Source organism: Coregonus lavaretus (assembly GCF_964263955.1).
Source record: "Coregonus lavaretus genome assembly, contig: HAP1_SCAFFOLD_4783, whole genome shotgun sequence".
Classification (NCBI taxonomy): Eukaryota; Metazoa; Chordata; class Actinopteri; order Salmoniformes; family Salmonidae; genus Coregonus; species Coregonus lavaretus.
Window position 1 is genome coordinate 26,358 of NW_028156194.1, and position 20,338 is coordinate 46,695.

Sequence of the window (20,338 nt, forward strand, 5' to 3'; positions counted from 1 at the left end):
TATATCTGGCTGCAGCACTGCAAGCTGGAAGTTGGTTATTTTTCTGCCAGAGATTCCCAGCTCTGAGGAACATGTCTGTTTGCATGGGTTCTCATTTTAATGATTTTGTGTTGGTGATACAGTGTGCATTTTCAATTGAGACAGTGCACTTTCAACTTCATAGGCATAATGTGATCTCTTCTCCCTTCTCCCCTCTCTCTCCCTCCCTCCCTCCTTCCCTCCTCCAGACTAATGCCATTAAGACGTCTAAGTACAACACGTTTAACTTCCTGCCCCTCAACCTCTTCGAACAGTTCCAGAGGATCGCCAATGCTTACTTCCTCATTCTGCTGTTACTCCAAGTGAGTGGAACACACACACATTCTTTTTTAGCTAGCATATAAATACTTATCAGGCCACGTTATTGCTGAGCAGATGGCTATGATTGAAATGATTGATGTGATTTCCAGAGTAACGCTATAATCAGTCCAATAAGAAAACAGGATATGACTGAGTGAAGTGCATTAAGATTAAGGAAGTGACATACTCAGAACAGGAAGTTAACGTTTTAGCAAAGTCTCATTGTCATATAGAGGGTTACACACAACACACCACATACCGGACCTAGAGAGAACTCATCACAGCTCATCACGGGGGGGGGGGGGGGGGTAGATGTTGTATAAATGTTACCTAAGCGTTTGTTGAATGTTATGGTTGTGGTAGGTGATTCCTGCAATCTCCTCTCTGTCCTGGTTCACGACCGTGGTCCCTCTGGTCCTGGTGCTGTCTGTGACTGCTGCTAAAGACGCTACAGATGACATAGTGAGTATGAAGAGATCTCTGCCTTTGGGCCACCCTCCTTACCTTTCACACCTTACTGCTGCTCAGCCCCTTGACATTATTCTAAAATGTATTACATTGGTTTTTTTCTCATCAATCTACACACAATACCCCATAATGACAAAGCAAAAACTGGTAAAAAAAATCAATAATATATAAATATATATATATATATATATATATATATATATATATACAGTGGGGAGAACAAGTATTTGATACACTGCCGATTTTGCAGGTTTTCCTACTTACAAAGCATGTAGAGGTCTGTAATTTTTATCATAGGTACACTTCAACTGTGAGAGACGGAATCTAAAAAATCCAGAAAATCACATTGTATGATTTTTAAGTAATTAATTTGCATTTTATTGCATGACATAAGTATTTGATACATCAGAAAAGCAGAACTTAATATTTGGTACAGAAACCTTTGTTTGCAATTACAGAGATCATACGTTTCCTGTAGGTCTTGACCAGGTTTGCACACACTGCAGCAGGGATTTTGGCCCACTCCTCCATACAGACCTTCTCCAGATCCTTCAGGTTTCGGGGCTGTCGCTGGGCAATACGGACTTTCAGCTCCCTCCAAAGATGTTCTATTGGGTTCAGGTCTGGAGACTGGCTAGGCCACTCCAGGACCTTGAGATGCTTCTTACGGAGCCACTCCTTAGTTGCCCTGGCTGTGTGTTTCGGGTTGTTGTCATGCTGGAAGACCCAGCCACGACCCATCTTCAATGCTCTTACTGAGGGAAGGAGGTTGTTGGCCAAGATCTCGCGATACATGGCCCCATCCATCCTCCCCTCAATACGGTGCAGTCGTCCTGTCCCCTTTGCAGAAAAGCATCCCCAAAGAATGATGTTTCCACCTCCATGCTTCACGGTTGGGATGGTGTTCTTGGGGTTGTACTCATCCTTCTTCTTCCTCCAAACACGGCGAGTGGAGTTTAGACCAAAAAGCTATATTTTTGTCTCATCAGACCACATGACCTTCTCCCATTCCTCCTCTGGATCATCCAGATGGTCATTGGCAAACTTCAGACGGGCCTGGACATGCGCTGGCTTGAGCAGGGGGACCTTGCGTGCGCTGCAGGATTTTAATCCATGACGGCGTAGTGTGTTACTAATGGTTTTCTTTGAGACTGTGGTCCCAGCTCTCTTCAGGTCATTGACCAGGTCCTGCCGTGTAGTTCTGGGCTGATCCCTCACCTTCCTCATGATCATTGATGCCCCACGAGGTGAGATCTTGCGTGGAGCCCCAGACCGAGGGTGATTGACCGTCATCTTGAACTTCTTCAATTTTCTAATAATTGCGCCAACAGTTGTTGCCTTCTCACCAAGCTGCTTGCCTATTGTCCTGTAGCCCATCCCAGCCTTGTGCAGGTCTACAATTGCATCCCTGATGTCCTTACACAGCACTCTGGTCTTGGCCATTGTGGAGAGGTTGGAGTCTGTTTGATTGAGTGTGTGGACAGGTGTCTTTTATACAGGTAACGAGTTCAAACAAGTGCAGTTGTTACAGGTAATGTAAATACAGGTAATGAGTGGAGAACAGGAGGGCTTCTTAAAGAAAAACTAACAGGTCTGTGAGAGCCGGAATTCTTACTGGTTGGTAGGTGATCAAATACTTATGTCATGCAATAAAATGCTAATGAATTACTTAAAAATCATACAATGTGATTTTCTGGATTTTTGTTTTAGATTCCGTCTCTCACAGTTGAAGTGTCCCTATGATAATAATTACAGACCTCTACATGCTTTGTAAGTAGGAATACCTGCAAAATCAGCAGTGTATCAAATACTTGTTCTCCCCACTGTATATGACATTTACATAAGTATTCAGACCCTTTACTCATTACTTTGTTGAAGCACCTTTGGCAGCGATTACAGCCTCATGTCTTCTTGGGTATGACGCTACAAGCTTGGCACACCTGTGTTTGGGGAGTTTCTCCCATTCTTCTCTGCAGATCCTCTCAAGCTCCGTCAGGTTGGATGGGGAGGGTCGCTGCACAGCTATTTTCAAGTCTCTCCAGAGATATTCGATCGGGTTCAAGTCCGGGCTCTGGCTGGGCCACTCACGGACATTCAATGACTTGTCCCGAAGCCACTCCTGCTTTGTCTTGGATGTGTGCTTAGGGTCATTGTCCTGTTGGAAGGTGACCCTTCGCCCCAAGTCTGAGGTCCTGAGTGCTCTGGAACAGGTTTTCATTAAGGATCTCTCTGTACTTTTCTCCGTTCATCTTTCCCTCAATCCTAACTAGTCTCCCAGTCCCTGCCGCTGAAGAACATCCCCACAGCATGATGCTGCCACCACCATGCTTCACCGTAGGGATGGTGCCAGGTTTCCTCCAGACGTGACGCTTGGCATTCAGGCCAAAGAGTTGAATCTTGGTTTCATCAGACCAGAGAATCATGTTTCTCACCTCCCTGACCAAGGCCCTTCTCTCCCGATTGCTCAGTTCGGCCGGGCGGCCAGCTCTAGGAAGAGTCTTGGTGGTTACAAACTTCTTCCATTTAAGAATGATGGAGAACGCTGTGTTCTTGGGGACCCTCAATGCTGCAGAATTTTTTTGGTAGCCTTCCCAGATCTGTGCCTCGACACAATCCTGTCTCGGAGCTCTACGGACAGTTCCTTCAACCTCATGGTTTGGCTTTTGCTCTGACATGCACTGTCAACTGTGGGACCTTATATAGACAGGTGTGTGCCTTTCCAAATCATGTCCAATCAATTTAATTTACCACAGTTGGACTCCAATCAAGTTGTACAAACATCTCAAGGATGATCCGTGGAAGCAGGATGCACTTGAGCTCAATTTCGAGCAAAGGGTTTGAATACTTATGTAAACAAGGCATTTCTGTTTTTAAATTAGCAAACATTTCCCCAAAAACTATTTTCGCTTTGTCATTATGGGGTACTGTGTGTAGGTTTATGAAGAAAAACATGTATTTAATCAATTTTAGAATAAGGCTGTAATGTAAAGAAATGTGGAAAAAGGGAAGGGGTCTGAATACTTTCCGAATGCACTGTATGCATTTTCCCTTCTCTGTCGTGATTTGATCACCTTTGACCATCTTACCCCTCTGACCTTTAACCTGGTTACCTGAGTTGACCCCTGGTTAGGGTGATTTTGACCTCTGTCACGCCCTGACTCTGGGGACTCGTATTTGTTGAGTCAGGGTGTGTATTTTCTGTGTGGTATGTTCTATGTTGCATTATCTATGTTTAGATCTAGATCGTGTAGATCTATGTTGGCCGGTGTGGTTCCCAATCAGAGGCAGCTGTAACTCGTTGTCTCTGATTGGGGACCATACTTAGGCAGCCTATTGGCACTAGTGGGTTGTGGGATCTTGTTCCGTGTAAAGTATGTTGTTTGTGTGCTACCTTGGACTTCACGTTTCGTTTGTTGTTTTGTTGTGTGTTTATTCGTTAAATAAACCTGTTGGCATATCACGCTGCGCCTTGGTCCGTCCCGTCTATACGCCAACGTGACAGAAGATCCTACCAAACGAGGACCAAGCAGCGTGCCCAGGAAGAGCGAATAGCCATGTCACAGGTGGGTAAATTGTGGTCATGGGAAGAGATATTCGCGGGGAAAGGGCCATGGGCGAAGGTAAATGCCCAGGCAAGAGAGGAACGACGGCAACACGGAAGCCAGCTGAGGAGGAGGCCCGAGAAGCAGCCCCAATAAAAAAAAATTGGGGGGGCTAAAGGGGTGGTCGGGGAGCGATAGAGAAGAGCCCCGACCACTGCACCCGGTTGGGTTTCGGATTGGATCCCTACGACCTTGGGAAGAGGAGTGGGAACAGTATTACACTGAGGAGTCGGAGGATGACGACGACGACGAGTGTCTGTTCCCTAACTCGTGGGGGCTCCCGGAGGAGTCTTCACGGGAGGAGGAGTGCCGACGACGGAGACCCGAGAGGCAACCCCAAGGACATTTTTTGGGGGGGCACACGGTGTGGACGACGAGGCAGCAGGAGGCAGCGACAGGGCGGATCTGCAGATTAGGAGAGGAGGCCACCATGTTACGGGGGCTATTGGTTCAGAGGGAGCAGGAGTTATTCGGTCAGAGGGAGGAGCTACAGGAGGCAAAAAGGGAGAAGGAAGGTGTAGAGGCACGGCGAGAGGAGCTGGTTAGGCAGCAGAAGGAGCGGGGGTTTATAAAGGAACCCAGTCCCGCTCCTCGCACCAAGAAAGTGGTGCGTGTCGCCAGTCCGGTCCGGCCCGTACCTGCTCCCCGCACCAAGCCAGTGGTGCGCGTCGCCAGCCCGGTCCGGCCTGTTCCTATCCCTCGCACCAAGCCAGTGGTGCGCGTCGCCAGCGCGGTCCGGCCTGTTCCTGTCCCTCGCACTAAGCCAGTGGTGCGCGTCGCCAGCCCGGTCCGGCTTGTTCCTATCCCTCGCACCAAGCCAGTGGTGCGCGTCGCCAGCCCGGTCCGGCCTGTTCCTGTCCCTCGCACCAAGCCAGTGGTGCGCGTCGCCAGCCCGGTCCGGCCTGTTCCTGTCCCTCGCACCAAGCCAGTGGTGCGCGTCGCCCGCCCGGCCCGGCCTGTTCCTGCCCCTCGCACCAAACCAGTGGTGCGCGTCGCCAGCCCAGTCCGGCCTGTTCCTGTCCCTCGCACCAAGACAGTGGTACGCGTCCCCAGCCCGGTCCGGCCTGTTCCTGTCCCTCGCACCAAACCAGTGGTGCGCGTCGCCAGCCCGGCCAAGCCCGGCCTGTTCCTGCCCCTCGCACCAAGCCAGTGGTGCGCGTCGCCAGCCCGGTCCGGCCTGTTCCTGACCCTCGCACCAAGCCAGTGGTGCGCGTCGCCAACCCGGTCTGTTCCTGCTCCTCGCACCAAGCCAGTGGTGCACGTCGCCAGCCCGGTCCGGTCTGTTCCTGCTCCTCGCACCAAGCCAGTGGTGCGTGTGTCCAGTCCGGCACGGCCCGTGCCTGTCCCACCGGTGCCTGGTCCGGCACCGGTCAGCTGCTCCACTCCGGAGCCAGAGCTGTCCGCTCCACCGGTGCCTGATCCAGCTCCGGTTAGCAGCTCCACTCCGGAGCCAGAGCAATCCGCTCCACCGGGGTCCAGTCCAGCTCCGGTCAGCGGATCCACTCCGAAGCCAGAGCAGTCCGCTCCACCGGTGCACAGTTCAGCTCCGGTCAGTTGCTCCACTCCGGAGCCAGAGCAATCCGCTCCACCGGGGTCCAGTCCAGCTCCGGTCAGCGGCTCCACTCCGGAGCCAGAGCAATTCGCTCCACCGTCATCGGGTCCAGCTCCAGTCAGCGGTTCCAGTCCAGACCCAGACGTCAGCCCCTCTCCAGGTTCGGGGTCTCCCACACCAGGGTCCAGACAGGGCTTGGTACTTTGTGGGAGGAAGGAGAGGGGAAGCAGCGCGCCGAGGTCCAGACCAGACCAGGGGCGCAACAGGGAGGCGGAGAGTAAGTGGTCGTCACGCCCTGAGCCGGCCCCTACCCTGTTATGTTTATGGTGTGCGGTCGGAGTCCGCACCTTTGGGGGGGGGGTACTGTCACGCCCTGACTCTGGGGACTCGTATTTGTTGAGTCAGGGTGTGTATGTTCTATGTTGCATTTTCTATGTTTAGATCTAGATCGTGTAGATCTATGTTGGCCGGTGTGGTTCCCAATCAGAGGCAGCTGTAGCTCGTTGTCTCTGATTGGGGACCATACTTAGGCAGCCTATTGGCACTAGTGGGGTTGTGGGATCTTGTTCCGTGTAAGGTATGTTGTTTGTGTGCTACCTTGGACTTCACGTTTCGTTTGTTGTTTTGTTGTGTGTTTATTCGTTAAATAAACATGTTGGCATATCACGCTGCGCCTCGGTCCGTCCTGTCTATACGCCAACGCGACACCCTCTCAACAGATTAGTGGTACAGACACAGATCCACGCTGACAATATCCCATTTTATTGGTGACACCTCTAGGTACCAAGGTTATTATAGTAAACTAAAACTTAAACTAATCATTTAGTAAACTGAAATAAAATGATTAACAAACCCGTTTGAAAAACCTTACAAGGTATTTTACATATCAGCTAACCACATCATATGGTATAGCAGTCTGGTGCCCGACTGCACACTCGATGACATGGCACACAACTATTGGTTGATTGGTCGTTAGTAAATCAGATCTGAAAAATAACTGAAACTAAACTGAATAAATAAATAAATAAAAATGTAAGTCATAGAAATAAAAACGAATATAAAAACACAACACTATAATAACCTTGCTAGGTACACACACTCACATCACCTAACACTTCTAGAACATCACCTAACACTTCTAGAACATCACCTAACATTACTAGAACATCACCTAACACTTCTAGAACATCGCCTAACACTTCTAGAACATCACCTAACATTACTAGAACATCACCTAACACTTCTAGAACATCGCCTAACACTTCTAGAACATCGCCTAACACTATTAGAACATCACCTAACACTTCTAGAACATCACCTAACACTTCTAGAACATTACCTAACATTTCTATAACATCGCCTAACACTATTAGAACATCACCTAACACTTCTAGAACATCACATAACACTTCTAGAACATTACCTAACACTTCTATAACATCGTCTAACACTTCTAGAACATCACCTAACATTACTAGAACATCACCTAACACTTCTAGAACATCACCTAACACTTATGCTAAGGTACCTAGTGTATTCCCTGAATCATGAGTTGAAACCCAGACATTGTCTGTGTTTACATGGCTGTTTTTCCAGGGTTAGTAAATGGAGTGGTGGTCAGGTTAACGGTAATAGCAGAGGAGTGTATTGTGTTTGTGGTAGCAGAGGAGTGTATTGTGTTGGCGTTTGTGGTAGCAGAGGAGTGTATTGTGTTGGTGGTAGCAGAGGAATGTATTGTGTTGTAGTAGTAGAGGAGTGTATTGTGTTGGTGGTAGCAGAGGAATGTATTGTGTTGTAGTAGTAGAGGAGTGTATTGTGTTGGTGGTAGCAGAGGAGTGTATTGTGTTGTGGTAGTAGAGGAGTGTATTATGTTGGTGGTAGCAGAGGAGTGTATTGTGTTGTGGTAGCAGAGGAGTATATTGTGATTGTGGTAGCAGAGGAGTGTATTGTGTTGGTGTACTGGACTGGCTGAGGAGTGTATTTAGTTGGTGTACTAGGCTGGCTTATGAGTGTATTGTGTTGGTGTACTGGGCTGGCTGAGAGGCGGTAGAGGTTCAGTCTATTGTTAGTTGGGCTGTGTCACTGCACTCCACACTGCCTCTGGCTCTTATCTGTATTTCCATGGTTACTGTTGCCGTGTTGGTGGCAGTAATGTCATCATGTCATTGTTTCAGGAGTTGGGACTAGGAGTTTTGGGTGTTTTCTCTAGCTACAGTGGGGGAAAAAAGTATTTAGTCAGCCACCAATTGTGCAAGTTCTCCCACTTAAAAAGATGAGAGAGGCCTGTAATTTTCATCATAGGTACACGTCAACTATGACGGACAAAATGAGATTTTTTTTCTCCAGAAAATCACATTGTAGGATTTTTAATGAATTTATTTGCAAATTATGGTGAAAATTAGGTGACTCGGTCAACATGCCCCCCTTTACCTCTTCCAGGTATTTCCACAGCTCACATGGGGTACTGCCAGGTTGACCCTCCGGCTGGACAGTGACCTCAGACACAATCTCCGATGCAAGGACATAAATACAACATGCAACAATTTCAAAGATTTTACTGAGTTACAGTTCATATAAGGAAATCAGTCAATTGAAATAAATTCATTAGGCCCTAATCTATGGATTTCACATGACTGGGAATACAGATATGCATCTGTTGGTCACAGTAGGGTCATGGATCAGAAAACCAGTCAGTATCTGGTGTGACCACCATTTGCCTCATTCAGCGCGACACATCTCCTTTGCATAGAGTTGATCAGGCTGTTGATTGTGGCCTGTGGAATGTTGTCCCACTCCTCTTCAATGGCTGTGCGAAGTTGCTGGATATTGGCGGGAACTGGAACACGATGTTGTACACGTCGATCCAGAGCATCCCAAACATGCTATATGTGTGACATGCCTGGTGAGTATGCAGGCCATGGAAAAACTGGGACATTTTCAGCTTCCAGGAATTGTGTACCAATCCTTGCGACATGGGGCCGTGCATTATCATGCTGAAACATGAGGTGATGGCGGTGGATGAATGACACGACAATGGGCCTCAGGATCTCGTCACGGTATCTCTGTGCATTCAAATTGCCATTGATAAAATGCAGTTGTGTTCGTTGTCTGTAGCTTATGCCTGCCAATACCATAACCCCACCGCCACCATGGGGCACTCTGTTCACAACGTTGACATCAGCAAACCGCTCGCCCACACGACGCCATACACGTTGTCAGCTATCTGCCTGGTACAGTTGAAACCGGGATTCATTCATGAAGAGCACACTTCTCCAGCATGCCAGCATCCATCGAAGGTGAGCATTTGCCCACTGAAGTTGATAACGATGCCAAACTGCAGTCAGGTCAAGATCCTGGTGAGGACGACGAACACGTAGACGAGCTTCCCTGAGACGGTTTCTGACAGTGTGTGCAGAATTTATTCGGTTCTGCAAACCCACAGTTTCATCAGCTGTCAGAGTGGCTGGTCTCAGACGATCCCGCAGGTGAAGAAGCCGGATGTGGAGGTCCTGGGCTGGTGTGGTTGCACATTGTCTGCGGTTGTGAAGTCGGTTGGACGTACTGCCAAATTCTCTAAAATGACATTGGAGGTGGCTTATGGTAGAGAAATTAACATTTAATTCTGTGGTTGAGATGCTTGCTGGATTCATCGTGCTGGCATCTTCCTGGGGTCCTGCTGCTCCACGACTGTACTGTCTGATTTTCTGAAGTACAAAATATTCTGCTTCCCTCATCAGTGGCTCCATCTCTGTTGAGTGAAGTGCCAGAGACACACTTGGGTCCATCAGTCAAGGTGCTGCAGGGGTTGGATCGAAGTTGGTTGCCAGATGGGTCAGTATGTATCCGACGCGTTCACGCAGTGACTTCAGGAGGACCTGTGCCAACTGTTTTGCCTACAGTAGTTGACTGCAAGTGTGCCTCAAGGTTGAGAAGGCACGGCACCAGGACTGACTGTCAGTTTGAAGTTGGTCGGGGTGGATTACGAACGGCTCCAGCAACTTCACAGGCTGCTCTAGCTTGGCCCAGTCACGCTCCGCGCTCGCCCTCTGATTTCTTCCATGTTAGCTAGTGATAGCTAGTGAAACTGAAGCACAAGCTAGGCCTATTTGAAACAACTACTGGCAGCATTTACCTACAAAATCATGTGCCAGCAGCATACCACCCTGCATCCCACTGCTGGCCTGCCTCTGCAGCTAAGCAGGGTTGGTCCTGGTCGGTCCCTGGATGGGAGACCTGGTGCTGCTGGAAGTGGTGTTGGAGGGCCAGTAGGAGGCACTTTTTCTTCTGGTCTAAAAAAAATATCCCAGGGCATTGCCCTGTGTAAGGTGCTGTCTTGTGTAAGGTGCTGTATTGTAAGATTAGGGGTGTTCTGGCTAAATTCCCAATCTGACCCTCATACCATCATTGCCGCCTAATCATCCCCAGCTTTCAATTGTCTCATTCATCCCCATGTAACTATTCCCCAGGTCGTTGCTGTAAATGAGAATGTTTCAGTCAACTGACCTGGTAAAATAAGGTTAAGAAAATAAATTCAGAAGCTTGAAAACGCCATAAGGAAAAAAAGCTTGAAAACCCAATTTGGTTTTAGCTCAAAGTTTAGAAGAGAATAACTCAAACTAAACGTAATTTATAATGTTTTTTTATTTGGTTTTATTTTTGCAGTCAAAGATAGTTTCAGTATAGTTTCAGTTTATCAAATGTTTTTCATTGTCAAAATATTTTTTTGTTTCCAATTTTAGTTGTTATTTTAGTTTCAGTTTTCGCTTACTATAATAACCTTGATGGATTGTACACTGATTTAGTCATAATTTTTAGCTGACAAGGAGAATATCAGTAACATAATTGAGTAACAACTCTGATTCCCTCCCTCTCTGCTCTCACTTCCCTTCAGGCTAGACCGGGCACGCGCGTGCATCCGTGTGCGCCATCATGCGCATGTTGATTTGATTTCCTCCCACAACAGACACGATCAGGACACGCAGGTTGAAACATCAAAACCAACTCTGAACCAGCTAGATTAATTTGGGGACAGGTCGAAACACATGAAACATTCATGGCCATTTAGCTAGCTAGATTGCTGTTGCTAGCTAGCTTGTTGTTGCTAGCTAATTTGTCCTGGGATATAAATATTGGGGTTGTTATTTTACCTGAAATGCAGAAGGTCCTTTTTGTCTGGATCTTTGTAGAATTTTGACCCATTTTGAGTCACAATCGTGTGTTCTCTACTCCGACAATTAATCCAGAGATAAAAGGGGATAAACGGGGAAACCTAGTTAGTTTCTAGTATTTCTTTTTAATATACACTACCAGTCAAAAGTTTGGACACACCTACTCATTCAACAGTTTTTCTTTATTTTTACTATTTTCTACATTGTAGAATAATAGTGAAGACATCGAAACGATGAAATAATACATATGGAATCATGTAGTAACCAAAAAAGTGTTAAACAATTCAAAATATATTTTATATTTGAGATTCTTTAAGACATGAAGGTCAGTCAATACAGAACATTTCAAGAACTTTGAAAGTTTCTTCAAGTACAGTCATAAAAACCATCAAGCGCTATGATGAAACTGACTCTCATGAGGACCGCCACAGGAATGGAAGACCCAGAGTTACCTCTGCTGCAGAGGATAAGTTCATTAGAGTTACCAGCCTCAGAAATTGCAGGCCAAATAAATGCTTCACAGAGTTCAAGTCACAGACACATATCAACATCAACTGTTCAGAGGGGACTGTGTGAATCAGGCCTTCATGGTCAAATTGCTGCAAAAAAAACACTACTAAAGGACACCAATAATAAGAAGAGACTTGCTTGGGCCAAAAAACACGAGCAATGGACATTAGACCGGTGGAAATTTGTCCTTTGGTCTGGAGTACAAATTGGAGATTTTTGGTTCCAACCGCCGTGTCTTTGTGAGACGTGGTGTGGGTGAACGGATGATCTCCGCATGTGTATTTCCCACCGTAAAGCATGGAGGAGGAGGTGTAGGGGAGGGAATGGCCGGCAGGGATGTAGCTCAGTTGATAGAGCATGGCGTTTGCAACGCCAGGGTTGCGGGTTCGATTCCCACGGGGGGCCAGTATAAAAAAAGATGTATTCACTAACTGTAAGTCGCTCTGGATAAGAGCGTCTGCTAAATGACTAAAATGTAATGTAATGTGTTATAGTGTGGGGGTGCTTTGCTGGTGACACTGTCTGTGATTTATTTAAAATTCAAGGCACACTTAACCAGAATATCTACCACAGCATTCTGCAGTGATACACCATCCCATCTGGTTTGGGCTTAGTGGGACTATCATTTGTTTTTCAACAGGACAATGACCCAACACTCCTCCAGGCTGTGTAAGGGCTATTTTACCAAGAAGGAGAGTAATGGAGCGTTGCATCAGATGAACTGGCCTCCACAATCCCCCGACCTTAACCCAATTTAGATGGCTTGGGTTAAGTTGGACGGCAGAGTGAAGGAAAAGCAGCCAACAAGTGCTCAGCATATGTGGGAACTCCTTCAAGACTGTTGGAAAAGAATTCCAGGTGAAGCTGGTGGAGAATGCCAAGAGTGTGCAAAGCTGTCATCAAGGCAAAGGGTGGCTATTTGAAGAATCTCAAATATAAAATATATTTTGATTTGTTTAACACTTTTTTGGTTATTACATGATTCCATACGTGTTATATTCTACAATGTAGAAAATAGTAAAAATAAAGAAAAACCCTTGAATGAGTAGGTGTGTCCAAACTTTTGACTGGTACTGTATATATTTTAGTTTCTAGTAATCTCTCCTCCTTCAGTCTTCTTCTGCTTCTTCTTCTGTGGACTTTAAATGGCAGTTGGCAACCAACTTTTAGGTGCATTACCACCACCAACTGGACTGGAGTGTGGACCTCAGTTCATCTTTCAATATCCAACGTGGGTAGATGCTCCTAAAAACCAATGGCAACATGATACCGTATCATTCTGGGAAATGTGATGTAATGTGGTTACACGTTAACCTCAGTAGCAGAACAAGGGTCTGTTTTTTAGGTCGGGTGGCGACACTGTCTGCATCCCAAACTGCACCCAGTTCCCAAACTGCACCACTTCTGACCAAGGCCCATAGACTCTGGTCAGTGACCTTTCTGCCTTCATGCTCCAGAGCCACCAGTGGTGGATAAAGTACCCAATTTCCATACTAGATTAAAAGTAAAGATAGCTTAATAGAAAATGACTCAAATAAAAGTGAAAGTCACCCAGTAAAATACTACTTGAGTAAAAGTTTTTTTTTTTAAGTATTTGTTTTAAATATACTTAAGTATCAAAAGTAAAAGTACAAATCATTTCAAATTCCTTATATTAAGCAAACCAGATGGCATGATTTTTAATTTACGGATAGCCAGCGGCACCCTCCAACACTCAGACATAATTTACAAACAAAGCATTTGTGTTTAGTGAGTCCGCCATCAGAGGCAGTAGGGATGACCAGGAATGTTCTCTTGATAATTGTGTGAATTGGACCATTTTCCTGTCCTACTAAGCATTCAAAATGTAATGAGTACTTTTGGTGTCAGGGAAAATGTATTAAGTAAAAAGTACATACATTTCTTTAGGAATATAGTGGAGTAAAAGTAAAAGTTGTTAAAAATATAAACAGTAAAGTAAAGTACAGATACCCCAAAAAACTACTTAAGTAGTACTTTAACATATTTTTACTTAAGTACTTTACACCACTGAGCGCCACCACCCCATTGGTTGCTTTAGTGAGGCCATAGTATTTGGCTTGTCATGATTGGCTCTTGTTGAGGAGATGGTGACCATCTTTAGCGACATGGTGGCGGTGGGAAGTCTGGGTGCTGGGTGTTCTTGTGAGACACCAGACCCAAACCAGACGTTTAGACAACCTCTGACCTGAGAGAAATCCCTTTAGTCAGAGAAATAAGATGTGTCTGCCAGACAGAAGCCTTGTAATGATTAAGTCAACTGGTATTCCCACCATTCACACTAATGTTATCATCCTCTCTGTCCTACCAGAACCGCCACAGGACTGACAACCAGGTGAACAACCGGAAGGTCACAGTGCTCATCGATGGAGAGTAAGTTCATCAGATCCACTATTGGTTTCTAACAGTACACTATGAACTCATAATGGCACCACTGGTTGTGTGTGTGGTCACAGATTGTTTGCCCCTCCCTGGTCCCTGTCCCCACCCTACTCTCTCCACTGTCCTCCACCCAAATCCATTTCCACAACAAATGTGTGAGTGGGTCAGGCAGGGACAGTTGGGTACCATGCCCTCTTTTCAGGAGGGCAACAGGAAGCAGCTGCAGGACAACAGGAAGTGCTTGTTTTCTTCCTGTTGATCTGACTCATGACTTACAGACAGTAATAGACACTAACAGACAGTAACAGACACCAACAGACAGTAACAAACACTAACAGACAGTAACCGACAGTAACAGACAATAACAGACAATAACAGACAGTAACAGACACTAACAGACCGTAACAGACAGTAACAGACACAGACAGTAACAGACACCAACAGACAGCAACAAACTCTAACAGACAGTAACAGACAATAACAGACAGTACCAGACACTAACAGACACTAACATACACTAATAGACAGTAACAGACAGTAACAGACAGTAACAGACAGCAACAGACGCCAACAGACAGTAACAGACACCAACAGACAGTAACATACACTAACAGACACTAACAGACAGTAACAGACACCAACAGACAGTCACATACAGTAACAGACAGTCAGAGACACTAACAGACAGTAACAGACAGTAACATACAGTCACAGACAGCAACAGACACTAAGAGACAGTCACAGACACTAACAGACAGTAACAGACAGCAACAGACAGTCACCTACACTAACAGACTGTAACAGACAGTAACATACACTAACAGACAGTAACATACACTAACAGACAGTCACAGACACTAACAGACACTAACAGACACTAACAGACAGTAACAGACACCAACAGACACTAACAGACACTAACAGACAATTACAGACACTAACAGACAGTAACAGATGCCAACAGACACTAACAGACAGTAACATACACTAACAGACAGTAACATACACTAACAGACACCAACAGACACTAACAGACACCAACAGACACAAACATGCAGTCACAGACAGTAACAGACACTAACAGACAGTAACATACACCAACATACAGTCACAGACACTAACAGACAGTAACAGACACTAACAGACAGTAACAAACACTAACAGACAGTAACCGACAGTAACAGACAATAACAGACAATAACAGACAGTAACAGACACTAACAGACAGTAACAGACAGTAACAGACACAGACAGTAACAGACACCAACAGACAGCAACAAACTCTAACAGACAGTAACAGACAATAACAGACAGTACCAGACACTAACAGACACTAACATACACTAATAGACAGTAACAGACAGTAACAGACAGTAACAGACAGTAACAGACGCCAACAGACAGTAACAGACACCAACAGACAGTAACATACACTAACAGACACTAACAGACACTAACAGACACTAACAGATAGTAACAGACACCAACAGACAGTCACATACAGTAACAGACAGTCACAGACACTAACAGACAGTAACAGACAGTAACATACAGTCACAGACAGCAACAGACACTAAGAGACCATCACAGACACTAACAGACAGTAACAGACAGCAACAGACAGTCACCTACACTAACAGACTGTAACAGACAGTCACAGACACTAACAGACACTAACAGACACTAACAGACGGTAACAGACACCAACAGACACTAACAGACAGTAACATACAATTACAGACACTAACAGACAGTAACAGATGCCAACAGACACTAACAGACAGTAACATACACTAACAGACAGTAACATACACTAACAGACACCAACAGACACTAACAGACACCAACAGACACCAACATGCAGTCACAGACAGTAACAGACACTAACAGACAGTAACATACACTAACATACAGTCACAGACACTAACAGACAGTAACAGACACTAACAGACAGTAACAGACACCAACAGAGAGTAACAGACACTAACAGACAGTAACAGACAGTACCAGACACTAACAGACACTAACAGAAAGTAACAGACAGTAACAGACACTAACAGACAGTCACAGACAGTAACAGACAGTCACATACACTAACAGACAGTAACATACACCAACAGACACCAACATACAGTCACAGACAGTAACAGACACTAACAGACAGTCACAGACACTAACAGACAGTAACAGACACCAACAGACAGTAGCAGACACCAACATACACCAGCAGACTCCAACATACAGTCACAGACAGTAACAGACAGTCACATATACTAACAGACAGTAACAGACACCAACAGACAGTAACAGACACTAACAGACACTAACAGACCATAACAGACACTAACAGACAGTAACAGACAGTCACAGACACTAACAGACAGTAACAGACACTAACAGACAGTAACATACGCTAACAGACGCTAACAGACAGTCACAGACACTAACAGACAGTAACAGACACTAGCATACAGTAACAGACAGTAACCGACAGTAACAGACAATAACAGACAGTAACAGACACCAACAGACAGCAACAAACTCTAACAGACAGTACCAGACACTAACAGACACTAATAGACGGTAACAGACACTAACAGACAGTAACAGACAGTAACAGACAGTAACAGACAGTAACAGACACCAACAGACAGTAACAGACAGTCACAGACACTAACATACACTAATAGACAGCAACAGACAGTCACAGACACTAACAGACAGTAACAGACAGTAACAGACAGTAACAGACAGTAACAGACACCAACAGACAGTAACAGACAGTCACAGACACTAACATACACTAATAGACAGCAACAGACAGTCACAGACACTAACAGACAGTAACAGACGCCAACAGACAGTAACAGACACCAACAGACAGTAACAAACAGTAACGTGGTAACGTGGTCCTCTGTAGCTCAGCTGGTAGAGCACGGCGCTTGTAACGCCAAGGTAGTGGGTTCGATCCCCGGGACCACCCATACACAAAAATGTATGCACGCATGACTGTAAGTCGCTTTGGATAAAAGCATCTGCTAAATGGCATATTATTATTATTATTATTATAACATACACTAACAGACAGTAACAGACAGTAACATACACTAACAGACAGTAACAGACAGTAACAGACACCAACAGACAGTCACATACAGTCACAGACACTAACAGACAGTAACAGACAGTAACATACAGTCACAGACAGCAACAGACAGTCACCTACACTAACAGACTGTAACAGACAGTAACATACACTAACAGACAGTAACATACACTAACAGACAGTCACAGACACTAACAGACACTAACATACAGTAACATACACCAACAGACAGCAACAAACTCTAACAGACAGTACCAGACACTAACAGACACTAATAGACGGTAACAGACACTAACAGACAGTAACAGACAGTAACAGACAGTAACAGACAGTAACAGACACCAACAGACAGTAACAGACAGTAACAGACACCAACAGACAGTAACAGACACTAACAGACAGTAACAGACAGTACCAGACACTAACAGACACTAACAGACACTAACAGAAAGTAACAGACAGTAAAAGACACTAACAGACAGTCACATACACTAACAGACACCAACATACAGTCACAGACAGTAACAGACACTAACAGACAGTCACAGACACTAACAGACAGTAACAGACACCAACAGACAGTAACAGACACCAACAGACACTAACAGACAGTCACAGACACTAACAGACAGTAACAGACAGTCACAGACACTAACAGACAGTAACATACGCTAACAGACACTAACAGACAGTCACAGACACTAACAGACAGTAACAGACACTAGCATACAGTAACTGACAGTAACAGACAGTAACAGACAGTAACAGACACTAACAGACAGTCACAGACAGGAGTTGAAGGAAAATAGGCCATACACAGATTTGACCCCTCCCTACATTTTCTTCCTGACCCTAAACAATAGAGGGAGGATGTCTAATGTCTTGAAAAACTTGAAACTTGAAATACTCTTCTTTCCTACCCCTTTCTCTTCTTCCACCACCCCATCCACTAACTCTCTCTCTCTCTCTCTCTCTCTCTCTCTCTCTCTCTCTCTCTCTCTCTCTCTCTCTCTCTCTCTCTCTCTCTCTCTCTCTCTCTCTCTCTCTCTCTCTCTGTCTCTAGACTACGGAGTGAAAAATGGATGGATGTTCATGTGGGTGACATCATCAAACTGGGAAACAACCAGTTTGTTACGGTGAGAACAGAACACTGAACCAACCTTACTGTGTGTTCATTACAGCATACTGTTTCAGGTCGGAAACATACAGTACCTCACTGTTAGTCTATTTCAGCTGCTATGTCTGGCATAAGAGACCATCCTGATAGACTGGGTGTGAATCAGGTGCCTATATTCAGTACTTTAATAGTCAGTGAATCTGATTATGTGATATCTCCCTCTGTGATTTCAGGCAGACCTGCTGCTGCTCTCTAGCAGTGAACCTCTCAACCTTGTCTACATAGAGACTGCTGAACTGGACGGGTCAGTGTGTGTGTGTCGTGTGTTGGTTTGTTTGTCCATCTACTGTACAAAGCCTATGTCTATTTCATACTCACACCTCTCCTCTTCCTCCTCTCCTCCTCCTCCTCTCCTCCTCCTCCTCCTCTCCTCCTTTTCCTCCTCTCCTCCTCTCCTCCTCCTCTCCTCATCTCCTCCTCCTCTCCTTCTCTCCTCCTCTCCTCCTCCTCTCAGTGAGACTAATTTGAAAGTGAAGCAGGCTGTGACAGTCACAGGAGACATGGGGGACAACATCCATAACCTGGCCTCCTTCAATGGTGAGTCTCCCACAGGGATGTGGTTAGCCACTACGTAGTTCTAATAAATGTATACAGCTAATTGCCAGTTGAAAACTTATAATTACGAACAACTAGCTTCAGCAACATGGTTAAGTGCCTCAGTAAAACAACCTGCAGATTAGGATGTTTTATCCTTACAAATACCCACTCTCCTCTCCTACCTAACGAACCCTGTGTCTCCTCCTCCCTACTGTCTGAAGGCGAGGTGTGCTGTGAGCCCCCCAACAACCGCCTGGACCGTTTCACAGGAACTCTGACTAACGCTGGTCAGAAATACTCTCTGGACAACGACAAGATCCTGCTGAGGGGCTGCACCCTCAGGAACACAGAGTGGTGTTTCGGACTGGTGCTCTTCGGAGGTGAGAGGTTAGAGGTCAGGACTGGTGCTGTTTGGAAGTGAGAGGTTAGAGGTCAGAACTGGTGCTGTTTGGAGGTGAGAGGTTAGCGGCCAGGACTGGTACTGTTTGGAGGTGAGAGGTTAGAGGTCAGAACTGGTGCTGTTTGGGGGTGAGAGGTTAGAAGTCAGAACTGGTGCTGTTCGGAGGCAAGATGTTAGAGGTCAGGACTGGTGCTGTTCAGAGGTGAGAGGGTAGAGGTCAGGACAGTTGCCGTTCGGAGGGGAGAGGGTAGAGGTCAGGACTGGTGCTGTTCGGAGGTGAGATTTGAGAAGTTAGAGATGAGAGGTCAGGACTGGTGCTGTTCGTAGGTGAGAGCTGAGAAGCTAGAGGTGAGAGGTTAGAGTGGTGCTGTTTGGAGGATAGAGGTCAAAGGTTAGAGGTCAGGACTGGTGCTGGTTCACAGGTCAGTTAGACTCAGCACACCCTCTGCTGGTCAGTACAGATAATAAACCTCCACTGTGAATACCTAACCCTGACTGACCAAATATAAATATTGCTTCTATTATAATCTTCATGATTAGGAACTCTTCAGAATCCATGAGGAAATGGAAATGATCTCTAAATTGTCACATGTAACCCCTTTAAATACTAACCCTGTGATCCTGTTGTGGTCCAGGTCCAGAGACTAAGCTGATGCAGAACTGTGGGAAGACCACTTTCAAGAGGACCAGCATCGACCGCCTGATGAACGTGCTCGTCCTCTGTGTGAGTCCAGCAGTTCCATGTCCTGTACTTATAGCTACACACTCCCTGTACTCACTTAAACACATCATCATATGATTAAGTTTACAGTGTACCAGTTTTCAATGTTTATATGAAACATATGACATTTTTGACATTTTTCTGTCTCTGTACCCATCTGTTGACCAATTTACCCTCTCTGCCTGTAGATCTTTGGCTTCCTGGCGTTCATGTGCACCATCCTGGCCATCGGCAACAGGATCTGGGAGCAGCTCTGGGGGTCAGAGTTCACGGCCTTCCTGCCCAGACAGGGGAGTCGATGCCTCCTTCTCCGGCTTCCTCACCTTCTGGTCCTACGTCATAATCCTCAACACCGTCG

General features: G+C 45.8%; 1 protein-coding gene and 1 pseudogene across 2 annotated transcripts in view; both read left to right on the top strand.

The window, feature by feature from the left end:
• Positions 1 to 14,034, top strand: part of LOC311126664 (phospholipid-transporting ATPase ID-like) — a gene marked incomplete at its 3' end in the record, with an annotated part of 31,200 nt that extends 17,166 nt beyond the window's left edge. Inside the window, exons 4-6 of the mRNA XM_084200653.1 lie at positions 228 to 341; positions 703 to 801; positions 13,969 to 14,034. Coding sequence (XP_084056779.1) covers positions 228 to 341; positions 703 to 801; positions 13,969 to 14,034 — 279 coding nt within the window. The remainder of the gene's footprint in view (positions 1 to 227; positions 342 to 702; positions 802 to 13,968) is intronic.
• A 4,193-nt stretch (positions 14,035 to 18,227) lies between these two features.
• Positions 18,228 to 20,334, top strand: LOC311126663 (phospholipid-transporting ATPase ID-like; annotated as a pseudogene). The gene is made up of 6 exons: positions 18,228 to 18,281; positions 18,496 to 18,566; positions 18,777 to 18,859; positions 19,081 to 19,239; positions 19,895 to 19,983; positions 20,169 to 20,334. The product of its transcript is annotated as a phospholipid-transporting ATPase ID-like (transcript).
• Positions 20,335 to 20,338: the final 4 nt, after the last annotated feature.